This window comes from Camellia sinensis, chromosome 12 (assembly GCF_055761805.1).
Source record: "Camellia sinensis isolate YWXY chromosome 12, ASM5576180v1, whole genome shotgun sequence".
Lineage (NCBI taxonomy): Eukaryota > Viridiplantae > Streptophyta > Magnoliopsida > Ericales > Theaceae > Camellia > Camellia sinensis.
This window is the reverse complement of record NC_138972.1, coordinates 77,952,420-77,969,417: the sequence shown is the minus strand read 5'-3', so window position 1 is coordinate 77,969,417 and position 16,998 is coordinate 77,952,420. Positions and strand designations below refer to the sequence as shown.

At 37.4% G+C, this 16,998-nt stretch overlaps 1 protein-coding gene and 1 pseudogene across 2 annotated transcripts; one reads left to right on the top strand and one right to left on the bottom strand.

Annotated features, from left to right (window-relative positions):
- Nucleotides 1-359: 359 nt before the first annotated feature.
- On the bottom strand, nt 360-15,374 carry LOC145804053 (uncharacterized). Its single transcript, XM_082897474.1, has 4 exons — nt 15,035-15,374; nt 9,063-9,221; nt 939-1,020; nt 360-680 (listed from the first exon to the last, which is right to left on the bottom strand). The coding sequence occupies exons 1-4, from the start codon at nt 15,332-15,334 to the stop codon at nt 529-531; spliced, it is 693 nt and encodes a 230-aa protein (XP_082753600.1). The 5' UTR covers nt 15,335-15,374; the 3' UTR covers nt 360-528.
- LOC114272994 (citrate synthase, mitochondrial pseudogene) lies at nt 9,849-14,853 on the top strand (annotated as a pseudogene). Its single transcript, XR_014345976.1, has 2 exons — nt 9,849-11,957; nt 14,783-14,853. The product of XR_014345976.1 is annotated as a citrate synthase, mitochondrial pseudogene (transcript).
- Nucleotides 15,375-16,998: the final 1,624 nt, after the last annotated feature.

The window sequence follows — 16,998 nt, the reverse complement described above, 5'->3', positions numbered from 1 at the left end:
TTCAACTTAGCCAAGGATATATAATGACTCAGCTCAACTCAATAACAACTCGGCTCAACAATGACTCGGCTCATCTTCAAACCTATTTCTTCAGCTCTGCCTAGGAGTGTGATATGAGTGATGTGAGCCACGAGAGAACCTACGTACCGAACCTTTCTTTGACTAGAGAGGTGAGAGTTGAATTGGAAATTTTCTCACTGGTAAAGAAATGCTCTTCAAACCATTACAAAGTTTAGAAACTTGACAAATTCTCATTTTAAAACTAAAATTAAAATTTAAAGTTTAAAAAGAAAAGAAAAGAAAAGAGAGAATTGAAAAAAGAGTATATTGTAGAGAGACACTACCCAAGAATTACAAGGTTTAGAAACATAACAAATTCTCATTTTCATTAATGTAATAAGCACAAACAAACTCACTCATACCGTCTCAAATTCTGCTAATGGAAAGTTGGAATTTTTTTTTAAACAAATAATATTACAAAAAAAGTTAGTAATGAAATATTTCAGACTTAGGGACCCCAAGGCAACTCTACTGGTCTGGCTCCCACCCTCCTAATCTCATCCCAGGGTCATAGTTTGTGAACAGACGAAACTCATTGCCAAGTTTGCTAGAGTGCTCAGGCCGAAAACCACATGGATGCAAACCGAGGAGCTCTGCTGCTCTATCTTTTTGCACTTCCCCTAAGCATGAAAATGATAAAATCTATTACCCATGTTGTATTGTATAAAAGGTTATTAAGAAGAATAGTTCAATACAATAGTGCAATGATATATCAAAACAGCATTTGTTTTTATTATATAGTTTCAACCTATTACATCTCATTGTCAATATCACTAGATAATGTATTAGGTTTGCTGATGGCTAAAACCACATGATAAAAGCAAGTGCTTACAGGAAAAGACAGAAAAAGAACAGAAAAAAAGAAAAGAAAAGCATACCTGTGAGTAAAAGCAAGTAAACTTTTCCTGGTTGCACAAGAAAAGAAATTGTTTGAGTAACCTTCTCCAAGCATTCTTCGCTCTGCCACCAAAAAATGTCAATTCCATAAGATCATGTTAAGAAAACAATATACCCTTTCAAGATGTGCATGATTAGCCAAGACAAATCTATTGGAGAAAAATGGTTGAATAAGAAATTGCCTCATAAATGTGTATATAACTCACACATTTAAGACTCATCAGTTTTACAAAATTGATTAGGCAGTTTTGCTAGTATTAGTTGTCAGTCTTGATGGCTAAAGGCTCCTCTCCCCTCCCCCATGGTGTATAAAAGGAGGCCCTATTCCTTGAAAAAAGATATAGAATTTTTCCTTGATATCCATACACTGTCAGTCTACTTCTCCTATAATTTTCTTCCTGAGAGAGAGTACTGCTGTTGTCCGTTCACTAAGCTAATTAGAAGGTGCTTCTGTTGTAGCTGGTAAAAACCGTCGTATCTTGGGAAGTAGACGCCGGCGTACCTCCAGCACCCAACGGTGAGGCGGCGAATCTATTTTAAGGAGACTGTGGTATCACACAGGTTTCGATTTGCTTCCTTTAACCATTTTATATTTTATCTGTATTTTATTCAGCATGTTATTTTTCCTGGGATTGAAGGTTTGTTTTGTTCATCTCATAATTTTGCGATATGCAATGTGAAATTATGTAATGTGAGTAGTTTTTCCCAACAAGCTTAAAATAGATTCGACGTTTATCATAGAATTAGATTAATAGATTCATAGGTGTGTGTAATAATTTTGCATGTAATTGGCCACTGGTAGTACTAGCGAGTTAATTGGTTTATTAGATGCATGTACACAGGGTTAAGTGTTTGATTTTGCCATTTTGTGTATGCTACTGTTTGGTCTTCCCATGGCATGGAATAAGCCACTGTTATCAATAGGGAAGAAGAGTTCCATTGGTGCAACGTTAATTCACTGTATTTCTAATTAATTTATTAATTTATGGTGTACCGGTTCATGCCTTGTATTTCTAGATTTACATGCTTCTAGTACACATACTTCTAGTTTACAATATAAATTACATGTTCATTCGGGTTTAATTTTTAGTGTAATTTACATTTCTAGCATGTCTATTAGGTAGTAAATTTTTCATGTAACTTGTACCTATTAATCTTTAATTTAGGTGTGGAGTTGTAAAGTTTATAACTTGCCTATATTTAAATTCATGTTAATTTCTCTAGAATTATTTGCATGTTAATCATGTCATTTGCAATTCTTGCCTAGTAATATGATTTAAGTATTTAGGAGTTATAAAATGTTTGTAACTTGCCTCAATTAATTACATGTTTAGTGTACCATAAGTTCATATGCAACCTTTACCAATTTAAAATATGGTTTAATTATATTTAATTTAGGTCTGTAACTTATATAGTTAATTACATGTTTATTATGTAATTAATTTTTTACAGTTTTTTTTAGTTTAAATTCTAGATGTGTAACATAAGGGTTGGTTTTAATATTTACTTACAGTTATTTATTAGTTTGTTTGCTAGTACCATCCCCTTCAATCACTACTTTGCCAAAAGCAAAGAAAAGCTGAGGGAGGTTTTGTTGTATTTTGCTGCTAACTCTTTATTGCAGGAATACTTACGGAAATAGGAATAAGGATTAATTTGAACTAAATATTTAAAGCAATTGGTTGTTTGAGTGTTCATTTGTATTTATTCACCAATATGTAAAGCACATTTTATTTGCTTGTAATTATTGTAGCAATTTTGTTGTAATTGCTTGTACAGTTTGGAACTTGGTGTGTTTAACCTAGTTCATCCCTTGAAAAATTTAATTCTTAAAGTTGTTTCCCATGGACTAGGAGTCAACATGCTCTTGAAAGTTTTGTCTAAGGTTAACTGGATTTTAAGTGGGACCTGTGTGACCCCTCCAGTCTTCCTAGAAACTTTCCTGACCATGTTCGATTCTAGGTTGCGTGGTGAGACTAGTTTTGAATTAAATTTCCAATTGTGGGATTTTCTAGTGTTAAGTTTGATTTCTGGAAATACAGAATAGTGAAATTCGGCTGTAATTTTTCAGAAATGGCAATTGTCTCTGATGCTGCTACTGCTGCTACTAATGTTGGTGGGGATCCGAACCCCGGGGCGACTGGCTTGCCAACCCCTGTTGTGACCTCTATGGTCAATCCTCCTATTGTTACTCCGGTTGTTCCGGGAGGACCGCTCAATCATCACGAGCGCCCGGAGAAGTTTACGGGAGTGAATTTCAAGAGATAGCAGCAGAAGATGCTGTTTTATTTGACTACTCTAAGCCTTGCAAGGTTTCTAAGTGAAGATGTACCAGCCGTAGAGGAGAATGAGCAAGATAAACAAAAGCTCATGGCTCTGGACGCTTGCAAACAAGCAGACTTCTTATGCCGGAATTACATTCTGAACGGCTTGGCGGATCCGTTTTTCAACGTGTTCTATGCCAAGAAATCGGCTAAGGAGTTGTGGGATGCCTTGGACAAAAAGTACAAGACCGAGGATGCTGGGGTAAAGAAATTTATCGTCGGCCGGTTCCTGGACTTCAAGATGGTGGACTCTAAAACTGTCATGAGTCAAGTCCAAGAGTTCCAAGTGATTCTGCACGAGATACATGCAGAAAGGATGGTCCTAAGTGAGTCATTCCAGGCAGCTACTTTGATTGAGAAGCTGCCTAACGGCTGGAAAGACTTCAAGAACTACTTGAAGCACAAACGAAAGGAGATGACAGTCGAAGAGCTCGTTGTCAGGCTTCGGATTGAAGAGGACAACAGGAAGAAAGGAGGGAGTACCTCCACTGTCAAAGCCAACATGGTTGAGCATGGCGAGTCCTCGGGGGTGAGGAAAAAACCACCGACAGGCAAAAGCTCAAAGTTGGGGGCTAGAGGAGGAATCTCTAAAAGGCCAGCCTACAAGCCAAAGGAGCCTACTTTTAGGTTCGATGGCAAATGCTTCAACTGTGGAAGTGACGGTCATTGGGCAATTGATTATCTGAAGAAGAAGCCCTACAGGAAAAACCCTCCCCAACACAAAAACCGGGCACATATGGCTGAAATGGAGGAATTGTCACACGATGTGGACGACATGCATCTGTCAGCCGTCGTGTCAGAAGTGAACATGGTGGGGTCAAACCCGAGGGAGTGGTAGGTGGACACTGGGGCCACTCGCCATATTTGTTCAGAGAAGAGAATGTTCACAACTTTCGAACCGGTTTCAAACGGGGAGAAGTTGTTTATGGGAAACTCTGCAACCTCAGCTGTTGCGGGTAAAGGCAAGGTGATCCTGAAGATGACTTCAGGAAAAGAACTGACTTTGAACGATGTCCTTTTTGTGCCGGACATTCGTAAGAACCTTGTCTCGGGGTCTCTCATAAGCAAGCATGGCTTCCGCATGGTGTTTGAATCAGACAAGGTCGTGTTGACCAAGGGCGGAGTCTATGTGGGGAAGGGATATATGTCAGGTGGTATGTTTAAATTGAATGTAATGATACTTATCCCTAAGATTAATGAGAAAGCTTCTTCTTCTGCTTATATGCTTGAGTCCCCTAATTTATGGCATGGTAGATTGGGTCATGTAAATTTTGACTCTTTATGTAGATTAATCAAGTTAGATCACATACCATCTTTCAAGATTAATCCACAACACAAGTGTGAAACTTGTGTAGAAGCAAAATTGACAAGATCTTCTTTTCATTCTATTGAAAGAAGTACCCAGCCTTTGGGTTTAGTGCATAGCGATGTGTGTGACTTGAAAGTTGTACAATCACGTGGTGGCAACAAGTACTTTATCACTTTTGTTGATGATTGCACTAAATACTGTTATGTATATTTGCTTAAAAGCAAAGACGAGGCTATTGATAAATTTATTCTTTTTAAGAATGAAGTTGAGAATCAATTAAGCCGAAAAATCAAGGCATTGAGAAGTGATCGTGGTTGTGAGTATGAATCCCCGTTTACCGAGACTTGTGCTCAATTTGGGATTATTCACCAAACCACAGCGCCTTATTCACCTCAGTCAAATGGTGTTGCTAAGCAGAAGAACAGGGCACTGAAAGAGATGATGAATGCAATGTTGATAAGTTCTAGGTTGCCACAGAACTTATGGGGGGAAGCAATTCTCTCCGCGAATTATATTCTTAATAGAATACCACGGAAGAAAGTGGACAAAACTCCATATGAGTTGTGGAAAGGTCACAAGCCCTCATATAAATATGTAAGAATGCAGGGGTGTCTTGCAAAAGTGGCGGTACCTACACCCAAGCGGGTTAGGATAGGTCCGAAAATCGCGGACTGTATTTTCATTGGTTATGCACAAAATAGTAATGTATATAGATTTCTTGTGCACAAGTCTGATATTTCAGATATACACAAGAATACTATCATGGAATCTAGAAGTGCATCTTTCTTTGAAGATGTATTTCCGTGTCGTCCCCAAGCCAGGATTCCAAGTTCCATGAAAGAAATAGATGATCACGAAGACGATCACATAGATGATCAAACAGCTGATCAAATAACTGATCAAGTAGATGATCAAGCTGATGAAGTAGATGAGCCAAGGAGTAAAAGGGCTAGAACCACAAAGTCTTTTGGTCCAGACTTCTTGACTTATATGTTAGAGGGAGAACCTCGAACGTTCCATGAAGCTGTGACTTCACCTGAAAGTCCTTTATGGAAAGAAGCAATTAAGAGTGAGATTGACTCCATCTTACATAACCATACTTGGGAGTTGGTTGATCTACCCCCAGGCAGTAAGGCCTTGGGGAGTAAGTGGATCTTTCGAAAAAAGATGAAAGCGGATGGGTCAATTGACAAATATAAAGCTCGACTAGTTATCAAAGGATACAGACAGCGAGAAGGCCTGGATTATTTTGATACGTATTCACCTGTGACAAGGATTACATCCATTCGCATGGTGATTGCAATAGCAGCTTTACGTGGTTTAGAAATACATCAGATGGATGTAAAGACAGCTTTCTTAAATGGAGATTTAGATGAAGAAATCTACATGGAGCAACCTGAGCGGTTTTCAGCTCCAGGAAAAAATAAGAAAGTCTGTAAGCTTGTTAAGTCATTGTATGGTTTGAAGCAAGCTCCTAAACAATGGCATGAGAAGTTTGACAATGCTATGTTGTCAAATGGGTTTCGAATCAATAAGTGTGATAAGTGCGTATATGTTAAAGACACTGACAAAGGTATGTCATTTTGTGTCTATACGTTGATGACATACTCATTGTTGGTAGCAATGATGAAATGATTAAAGCTACCAAAAGATTGTTAAACTCTAAGTTTGACATGAAAGATATGGGCCTTGCAGATGTCATTCTGGGTGTTAAGATCACCAGAACATCTGGTGGTATTGTACTTTCTCAAGCTCATTATGTTAATAAGATACTTGAGAAATTTGGAAAGTCAGATACAAGTATGTTTAGGACACCGGTAGACTTAAGTCTATATTTGACCAAGAATAATGGTGAGAGTGTCTCTCAACTAAAATATTCTCGGGTCATTGGGAGTTTGATGTATCTGATGAGTTGTACAAGGCCGGATATCGCCTACGCTGTTAGTAGACTGAGTAGATACACGAGTAATCCTAATGCTACTCATTGGAAGGGTATTATGCGGGTGTTGGGGTATATCCGTTACACCCTAGATTATGGGCTGCATTATACCAGATACCCAGCGGTACTAGAAGGGTATAGTGACGCAAATTGGATATCTGATATAAAAGATTCCAAATCCACTGGTGGTTATGTATTTACCCTCGGAAGGGCAGCCGTGTCTTGGAAATCTGCCAAGCAAACGTGTATCTCGAGATCAACAATGGAATCTGAGTTTATTGCTTTAGATAAAGCAACTGAAGAAGCTGAATGGCTTCGCCAGTTTGTTGAGGATATTCCACGTTGGTCGAAACCTGTGCCAGCTATCAGTATTCATTGCGATAGCCAATCAGCGATTGGTCGGGCACAAAGTAATACGTATAATGGAAAGTCTAGACATATCCGTCGTAGAGATAATTCCATACGACAACTACTCTCAAATGGAGTTGTCTCTCTAGACTATGTCAAGTCTAAGGACAACATTGCGAATCCGCTAATCAAAGGGTTAACTCAAGAGTTAGTAGAAAAGTCGTCAAGAGGAATGGGGTTAAGGCCTTTAGTAAAGGTTACCGGAATGGAAAACCCAACCTAGTTGACTGGAGATTCCAAGATCTAGGTTCAAAGGGACAACCTAACTTCATGTAACGGGTGAGTCACTGAAGAGATAAATCCTCTTGCTCATTCCTTTATACAGTGATGCCCTGTGGGGGTGGAAGGTTAAGCTAATGCTTTTAATGACCTTAGTGATGTGGTATAATGAAATACCGTATCTAGGCCACCTATGTGAGTGCGAAGTGGGGCCGCTTCTTTAAGAATTGCCTAGACTGAATTCTTTAAAAACACTCACAGAACCAGGCTAGTGTTCCAGGGCCATACCGGACACACCAGTGAGAACAAAAACAATGGTTGGACTAACTCCTGTGTGAGGTCTATTGTCTCGGTTTATATAAACGGCAGAACAGTTCAAGACATCACGTTCACTGGTCAACCAGTAAATCCGATCGGCTTTCACTACGAAAGGTTCAAGGCCAACAGCTACCTTTTCTGATGCAGGGTTAGTCTATGTGCTCTCTCTTTTTCTGAGTCTTTGTTGATAAACGTTGAGCATTTGCTGTATTCGGTCAATTTTTATTCACGTGGGGGATTGTTGGAGAAAAAAAGTTGAATAAGAAATTGCCTCATAAATGTGTATATAACTCACACATTTAAGGCTCATCAGTTTTACAAAATTGATTAGGCAGTTTTGCTAGCATTAGTTGCCAGCCTTGATGGCTAGAGGCTCCTCCCCTCTCCCCCATGGTGTTTAAAAGGAGGTCCTATTCCTTGAAAAGAGATAGAATTTTTCCTTGACATCCATACACTGTCAGTCTACTTCTCCTATAATTTTCTTCCTGAGAGAGAGTGCTGCCGTTGTCCGTTCGCTAAACTAATCAGAAGGTGCTTCTGTTGTAGCTGGTAAAAACCGTCGTATCCTAGGAAGTAAACGCCGGCGTACCTCCAGCACCCAACGGTGAGGCAGCGAATCTATTTTAAGAAGACTGTGATATCACACAGGCTTCGGTTTGCTTCCTTTAACCATTTTATATTTTATCTGTATTTTATTCAGCGTGTTATTTTTCCTGGGATTGAAGGTTTGTTTTGTTCATCTCATAATTTTGCAATATGCAATGTGAAATTATGTAATGTGAGTAGTTTTTCCAAACAAAATCAGCAAAAGCTTCTTATTTATAAGATGGTATTATACACAACTTTTCCTCGAGTGAATCAGGTGACCCCTTAAAGCCAAAACAAAAGTGTGGAAAAAAACATCAAGTTTTAAGTCAAGTGGCAGACTACATACAAATATAGACATGAAAACATAGCGAGAGAGAATTACAGGTAAATAATCAAGTTTTTACTACTAAACAATTTGATATACATGGTGCTGAGAACCACAGGTTCATGCATCAAATAAATTTCCTATCCCAATTAAAGAGGGGCATGGAAGATAAAAAGAAACGTCGAGCTTGGAGAAGATCGATATATTTATAGGTATTAATAATTAAAAGATTATTGGCAAAGGGTTGACTATGAAGTCTCTCCATCTCTCTACAAACGCATGTACACAAAGTGTTAACACTATAATAAAGATATATTTTTGGGCTGCTATCAATTGATGAATGCTATAAACCATAAGAAGAACTAGGAATCTCATACGAGAGAGAGAGAGAGAGAGAGAGAGAGAGAGAGAGAGAGAGAGAGAGAGAGAGAGAGAGAGAGAGAGAGAGAGAGAGAGCATTAATTTGCTACTTGAATGCTTTTGCCTATGAATAATTATTAAAAGGGGCAGAAGGAAATAAAGAAACATTACTATAAGAGTGAATGAAGAGTTTCTTTCCCAACTTATTTCCGATGAAAGGAGTGGCCCTCAACATAAGCTTGACCAATGGGAGAAAAACCCATGAGAAGAGGCAAATTCGAGAAAAAATACCAGCAATACAAACTAGGCACTTACCAGGTAAGGAGGATCTGCAACAATGATCTGATATGCATTCTTCAAGGATGATGGAAGCTGTTCTGGTTGATTGTAATCATACAATGTGAACTCACCTCCATATTGCTCAAAACGTTTGTCATACTCGAGAAGTTTGAGAGATACATTAGGATCAATTTTCTGAAATTCACATAAGAAGCAAAACCGTTAAGTTTCCAGTTATCACAAAGCAATATGTGGATGCAGATGCAATGGAAAATAAAAAACACAAGAGACTGGGTTAACAGTTGAGATGGGTCAATGACTCCATGTATCAGAAGGATCTCCATCCTATGTACGCACGCCTCATTGGTCACTTTGAAAAGTGTAAGTAAAATATGTCTTCTCTATAACAATAACATATACTTCATTAGTAGATGTGTTTGACATTTTTAGGCTAGGAAGCTATATATCTTCTTACAAAAAATGGATAATACCTTAATCACATTTGTTTTGGTTCTATGGAAACTAGTTTGCCATTGGATCTCCTACCCCTAATCCACATCAAACTAAGGACGCAAAAAATGCACATCCATACGTGAGCAACATGGGAAGTCAAAATTCTGACCTCCATGACATGAGCCTTAAAAGTTGAAACCAATAACTGTGGTGGAGCCTTCTTATAAAGGAAGCTCTAACCTGATTTTGAACTATATGGTCTATGCCACAATAATGTACATTTGCTTTCAAAGAGCAAACCGTATTTTGTCAACAGGCATATTCAAGATCATGGCCATAGCCATAGGCATATTGTTATATGTAAGTGTGGTAGGTAGAGTTGAGTGTGTTAGGTAAGAGTTGAGTGTGGTAGGTAGATGTAAGTGTGTTAGGTGAGAGTTGAGTGTGGTAGGTGAATATGTTTTTCTCTTCTATATATAGGAGAGTCATTGTATACAAACATAGATCAATAAATAATACATCAATTCTAACATGGTATCAGAGCTATAGGTTAAGCTCTTGGTGCTCTTCGCCTCCTGGCGGGCGGCAACTTTGCCTTAACCGCCCGCCAGACCTCAACCAATTGAAACCTCCAACACATACCTCCTCTCCAATCACCGCCAATAACCACTGCAGCAACTCAAACCACTGCTAGCTCGAATTGACGCCAACTCTTCTCGCGTCCAGTATTTTCGTTTCGCGTCTCTCTCCTTCGATCTCGACTGTTCTTCGTTCACAGTTTCTAACTTTTTGGTCAAGTGGAATTGCTTTGAACGATGGTGTTCTTCAGAAGCGTTTCTGCGCTTTCTAAGCTACGTTCTCGTGTTGTTCAACAATCAAGTTTTAACAACTCTGTACGATGGCTTCAAATACAAACCTCTTCTGATCTTGACCTTCATTCTCAGCTGAAGGAATTAATTCCAGAACAACAGGAGCGCCTGAAGAAACTGAAGTCTGAGCATGGAAAGGTTCAACTGGGGAACATTACAATTGATATGGTACTTGGTGGAATGAGAGGAATGACAGGTTTGCTGTGGGAAACCTCATTACTTGACCCTGAAGAGGGCATACGCTTTCGGAATTTGTCAATACCTGAATGTCAGAAGAAGTTACCAGCGGCAAAGCCTGGTGGGGAGCCATTGCCTGAGGGTCTCCTTTGGCTCCTTTTAACAGGAAAGGTACCAAATAAAGAGCAAGTAGATGCATTATCCAAGGAATTACGAAGTCGTGCCACAGTTCCAGATCATGTGTACAAAGCTATTGATGCCCTTCCTGTTTCAGCTCATCCAATGACCCAGTTTGCAATGGGTGTCATGGCTCTTCAGGTACAGAGTGAATTCCAGAAAGCATATGAGAAGGGGATCCATAAATCGAAGTACTGGGAGCCAACATATGAGGACTCTCTTAGTTTGATTGCTCAACTACCAATAGTAGCTGCTTATGTCTATCGCAGGATTTACAAGAATGGGCAAGTTATACCCAAGGATGATTCCCTAGATTATGGTGGAAATTTTGCCCACATGCTTGGATTTGATAGTCCTGACATGCAGGAGCTTATGAGGCTTTATGTCACCATTCACACTGACCATGAAGGTGGGAATGTTAGTGCTCACACTGGTCATCTAGTAGCTAGTGCCCTTTCAGATCCGTACCTTTCATTTGCAGCTGCATTAAATGGTTTGGCTGGACCACTCCATGGCTTGGCTAATCAGGAAGTTCTGCTATGGACCAAATCTGTGGTAGAGGAGTGTGGTGAGAACATAACCACGGACCAGTTGAAAGACTATGTTTGGAAAACACTGAACAGTGGAAAGGTTGTTCCTGGATTTGGACATGGGGTTTTGCGTAATACAGATCCAAGATACTTGTGTCAGAGGGAGTTTGCATTGAAGCATGCTCACCATATGAACATTACCTTTGCAGAAGCAAGAAGGGTAGCTTCCCAGTATCAGAGGGAGGCAGAAAAATGCAATGCTGCCACAGAGACTTGTGCCCAAGTTTGTCATCTTGTTAAAACAAACAAATTCACTCTCTCTCTCTCTCATCTTTCCACTTTCAAACCCACAATCCTTTTTTTTTTTAATCAACCCACTCCCTCACTTTCTTTAAACCCCTCTTTCACTCACATGGGCTTGTCCCCTCTCTCTCCTCCGTTTGATTTCAAAATCCATTATTTTTATTTATTTTCTCCAAACCACTTTCCTTATTTCCCCATCTTTCATTTTTTATTTCAAATATATTTTTATTATTTCTTTCTTTATTTTTCTTTCACATTATTTTTAATCTTTTTCAAATTCCATTCATACCATATAGCTTTGCACACCAAACCATATTTTATTCATCTCGGGATCAACCCCGATCACAATTTTACACAAAAAAAAAAAAAAAAACAACAACAACAACACCAACAACAAACCAAAACACAACACCAAAAGATTTGTTTTCTTTTCTGCGGACGGCCACCCACCGACCTCACTTCTTCGCCTATTCAGCCGGTCTTTTCTTCTTGCCTCCGTCCTGGGCGGCCCTTGACGGTGTTGCCTCCGTGTTTCCCACTCCACTGGGCACGATCACTACTCCCTGCTCCTCCACTGCAGCATATGGCGGACCTCCAAATCGGAACATCACGGTGGCCTTCCGCTTCAGCTCCTTGTTTTCCGCCTTTAGCACACTTATCTCTGCTCGCGCATCCTTATACATGCGCTGGAGCAGAGCCAGTTGGGCGTTTAACTGCTGCACCTCATTTGTCCTACTTTGAAGCCGGTGCGACAAGTTTGTGACCGCAGTCATGGTTTCAACACATGACTTCAATAAATATGTTTTTCTCTTCTATATATAGGAGAGTCATTGTATACAAACATAGATCAATAAATAATACATCAATTCTAACATTATACTCTTTCCCCCATAAAGAGACTAGAGAAAGAGTTAACACAAAGTTGGAGATTTGGAGCAAATCACTTGAATCTAAAGGATTCCGAATAAGCAGAATTAAGATAGAGTACATAGAGTGTAAATTTAATAACAGTAACAATGAAAGCAGAGGATAAGTGAGAATTGAGAACCAAGAACTGTCTAAGAGTGATCATTTTCGTTATTTAAGGTCGATTATCACAACGGCGAGGGAGATTGATACGGATGTGACCCATAGGATTAAGGGCAAATGGCTTAAGTGGAAAAGTGCGTCGGGGATACTGTGCGATAAACAAATACCCATTAGACTAAAAAGTAAGTTCTATAGAATGACTATTAGACTAGCGATGTTGTATGGGACGGAGTGTTGGGCAACCAAGAAATAACATGTAGATAAGGTGAGTGTTGTTGAGATGAAAATGCTAAGGTGGATGTATGACAAAACTAGACAAGACAGAATTAGAAATGAGCAAGGTTCTGAAAAGCGGTTGCGGTCGCCGTAACGGTGGCGGTGACGCGGTTGCGAGGTGTAAAGGCCGTAGTGTAACGGTTGCGGTAACCGGAACCGTGAATTTTTTTATTTTTCGCACAATTTGAAAAAAACTTACCGATACGCATATTTTTTTTTCATGATCATATTTATTGGGTTAAAAATAAATATTGATCAATTTTTGTAAATTTTTTAGTATGATCTAATATATTTCATATTTTTAAATCACTATAAACTGAGTTTTTTACATTTTATTTTAATAATTAATGACTTTATATTTTACAAAAGATCATTCACTAACTATTATATATAAGATAAATAATGACAAAAGTAAGAGAATAAATAAGAGCCTAAATATATATATATATATATATACATATTTTAACCAAGTCAAATAAATAATGACCACACTTATTATTATTATTATTATTTTCAAACAATATATAGATAGACACGCACAAACAAAATGGTTTAGTGATAGCAGCTGAATAGAATAGCATAGGTCTTATAGTTTCAACAAATCAATAACATGTTCTTTATCTTCCCTCTTCTCTCTCTCTCTCTCTCTCTCTCTCTCTCTCTCTCTCTATCTCTTGCTCCTCTATTTTCTCTCTTTATCTTCCTTCTTCTCTCTATCCATTTCCCCTCATTTTCAGCTTTTTTTTATGTGTTTTTTCGAAAGAAACAGTTTGGAACCGTTACGTAACGGTGCGTAACAGGCCGTTATGGCTGTTACGGCACCGTTACGACCGCTACGGCCGACACGCTTGTGAATCTCAATCACACTGCAAAAGCGGCCGTAACGGGTAGCGGTAACCGCCAAAACCGTTGCATAACGGCGTTACGTAACGGTTGCGGCCGCTTTTTAAAACTTTGGAAATGAGTGTATTCGGGAATGGGTAGGAGTAGCACCGATAGAAGATAAGTTGAGAGAGAATCAATTAAGATGATTTGGTCATATTTAACGGAGACTAATAGAGACAGCAATGAAGAGATGCAATACAGTGACGGTAGATGGAATGGAAGTTTTAGGGGACCGGGTAGGCCTAGATTAACGTTGGCTAGCGTTGTAAATAGAGATATGGATCTACTTAATTTAACTAACAAAATGGCTTTTGATAGAGCCGCGTGGAGAAGAAGGATTCATGTAACCGATCCAATTTGATGGGATTTAAGGCTTGGTTTGCACTCCCCATTTCAAAATTAGACTAATCCCATTTCTCCAAATACAAAAGATTTGATACCCAACCGACCTCACCCAAAAAGCAATTTATTTGTATTGCCACCAAAATCAACTTAATTAGATTAACCAACCTTGGCACATCAAAGCTGAAAACAATAACAGTATTTCATTTGGAAATTATTTTCTCTTCCATCAAGTGGCTCTTATCAAGGTTCTCAATTGGAAATGTTATTCCATAAGCCAATTTCCTTCACACCAAGCAATCACTCCACACAATCATAAATGCATTCCTAATCCTTGAATCAAATCTATATCAAATTTAAATTTGGTTAAAAATTACTCCAAACACCCTCCACTCCTTGACCCAAACATATACCAAATTGAGTTTTGCTCAAAGTTTTACCCAAATCAAGGGAGACTCAAATGTTTACCCAAAATTTCAAGGCTATTTAGTGGTTCTCATCACTCTGGCATGGGAAATGCTATACACACCATATGCACCCCACCACAAAATGGGTAACTTTCCAACAAAATTTCATAACATCAACCACAAAATGTGTAAAAAATGTGTAACCAAGTCACAATCTTTTGCAATATCAAGCACAAAATTTCAATATTTGCTACGCCAATTTGTGCTATGAAATTTTGTGGCAAAGTTACACATTAAGAATGTGGTAGGGAAGGGTGCATATGGTCATAGGATTTCCCCCTCTGGCATTAGTGAATCTTTTACTAAAATTTACGCTTAAATCATTGGAATCGTTCCTATCAAATAAAGGCCAGAGATGGCTCAAGACAATAATAGTAGAAATCTGATAATACATTGATAAAGAAAGTGATACATTAAACACAAATCGATAATGATAGATACAGAACAGAAATATGTATATATATATATATATATAGAGAGAGAGAGAGAGAGAGAGAGACCTTGAGATGGGCGTAGAGAGTAGGGCAAGCGATACAAGCTACAGAAGGAGATTGGAGGGAGTCGCAGAGGGAGAGAACTTCTTTGGCAACGGTCTCGGCGGTGTGGCGATCGTACCAGAACTGGCTCAGCCTCCAGTCCTCCGCCAACAACGCCACCTCCTCCTCCTCCTCTCCATTACGATTTTGATCGGAGAGGAAGTCTTTGAGTGCTTCCAGAGCTTCAGCGCTCAGCATCGGTGGACCATCCTCGTCTTCGGGAACTGAGTGTGTATGTGTTCGCTCCTCTCGCACTTCCTCCATTTTCTTCACTTCAATAGGCCCTCATGTTTGGTAAACGCTTAAATAGTTTTTAATCAAAAACCTAAGGCCTCGTTTGGAAATATGCATTTTTTTAGTAATTTTTTAATTTTTTAGTTAAAATATGATGTAAAATAAATTAACATGTTTGAGATAATTTTTTAACTTTTTACGAAAAAATATGTAAAAAATAAAGAGAAAATGAAAATTTTAACTTTTTGATATGAATTATTGATTTTTTAATTTTTTTAATAATTTTTTAATTTTTTAATTAAAAAGAATATTTGTGAAACGAGGCCGCAACTAGTAGAAGGTCACTTTTTTCACTACTTTTTAGGTCGCACCAAATAAATAATTTGATACGCGCACTCAAATTAAAATAAGGACAAGTTATCTACTCATTTTTTGAGATTTAGCTAAATTATAATTTTTTTAAAAAAATTTTAAAAATTACATATCCTCCTTCTAAGTTTATATTCATATAACAATTTAATTTTTACTGTTAAATAAATATTAAGAATGGTTAATTGATATTACTAAAATATAAATTGATAAATATTACTTTTGCTCAAAATCTCTTTGATAAATCAACAAAATTTACAAAAAAATTATGTTAGATGAAAAAAATATTAAGTTTTTGAAACCATATTTGATTTGTTATTTAGAAAAAAATTTCAGAATTTGTTAAAAAAATAAAAACTGATTTAATAAAAATAATTATGAAAAACTATATTTAATTTATAAAAATTATTTCTAACCACTCAAAGGATAAAATTATATAAAAATAAAAATAATTTTTTATTTGTTATTTTTTATTGCTTAACCAGATTAATTTCTAATTTTTTTAAAAAAATTTAAAAATAAATTCTAAAAAATCAAACCAAACATATTCTAAGTATTTTTTGACAAGCTATTTATTGTGTTTTTAACTTATTTGTTAATTTTATTGTATTTTCACTATCCGACACTTCAACATACAAGAGTTTTAGAGACTAATTTTTTTTATCTCCAAAAGTGAAAATTTTGTTACAAAAGATATTTAGGGACTAATTTCTATCATCGTGAGGATAGTGGCTAAAAAGTCGTCCTGAAAAGTCAAATAAGGCTTTTAGCGATAAAATTTCGAAAATGTCAATAATAAATAGACTTTTAAGGATAAAATAATATGGTCTCAAAATGATTTATTTTTTTAGTCAAAAAATTTGATACCAAAAAGATAATAATTAATCACTAATGTTCAATTTTCGTTACTACTAAAAATATAATAACATTTTTTTGCAACAAAAATATTTGGTCCCCTAAAAATAATTTTGTCTTTAAAACTTTAATTTTTTGTAGTGTGATACGTGTTTTCCATTTTAATTTTGCATTTCATAACTTATTTAAAAATGACAATTTAGCTAAACCTCAGGGGGAATCTATAATTCTCAGGAGAATTTGTAATTCAGTTAAACCTCAAGGGGGTGAAGGTAATTTGTCCTTATTTGTCAAGAGGACATTTTAGTCAATTTATAATATCTGTTAGGGTGATTTTACTTACACCATTACTCTACCTTTTTACACCCTCCATCTCATTACATTACTTAAAAAAAAAAAAAACTCTTATTACACCCTTCATTATATTACCAATACTAACCCTAAATTAACCCTTTCATCTGATTTACGCC

What these genes read in the sequence shown, in the direction of transcription:
- LOC145804053 (XM_082897474.1), bottom strand. Translation starts at nt 15,334, where the DNA reads ATGGAGGAAGTGCGAGAGGAGCGAACACATACACACTCAGTTCCCGAA. An exon ending in CTCTCTACGCCCATCTCAAG is followed by an intron (nt 9,222 to 15,034) that starts GTCTCTCTCTCT and finishes TGTGAATTTCAG; the next exon opens with AAAATTGATCCTAATGTATC. An exon ending in TTACTTGCTTTTACTCACAG is followed by an intron (nt 681 to 938) that starts GTATGCTTTTCT and finishes TTTCATGCTTAG; the next exon opens with GGGAAGTGCAAAAAGATAGA.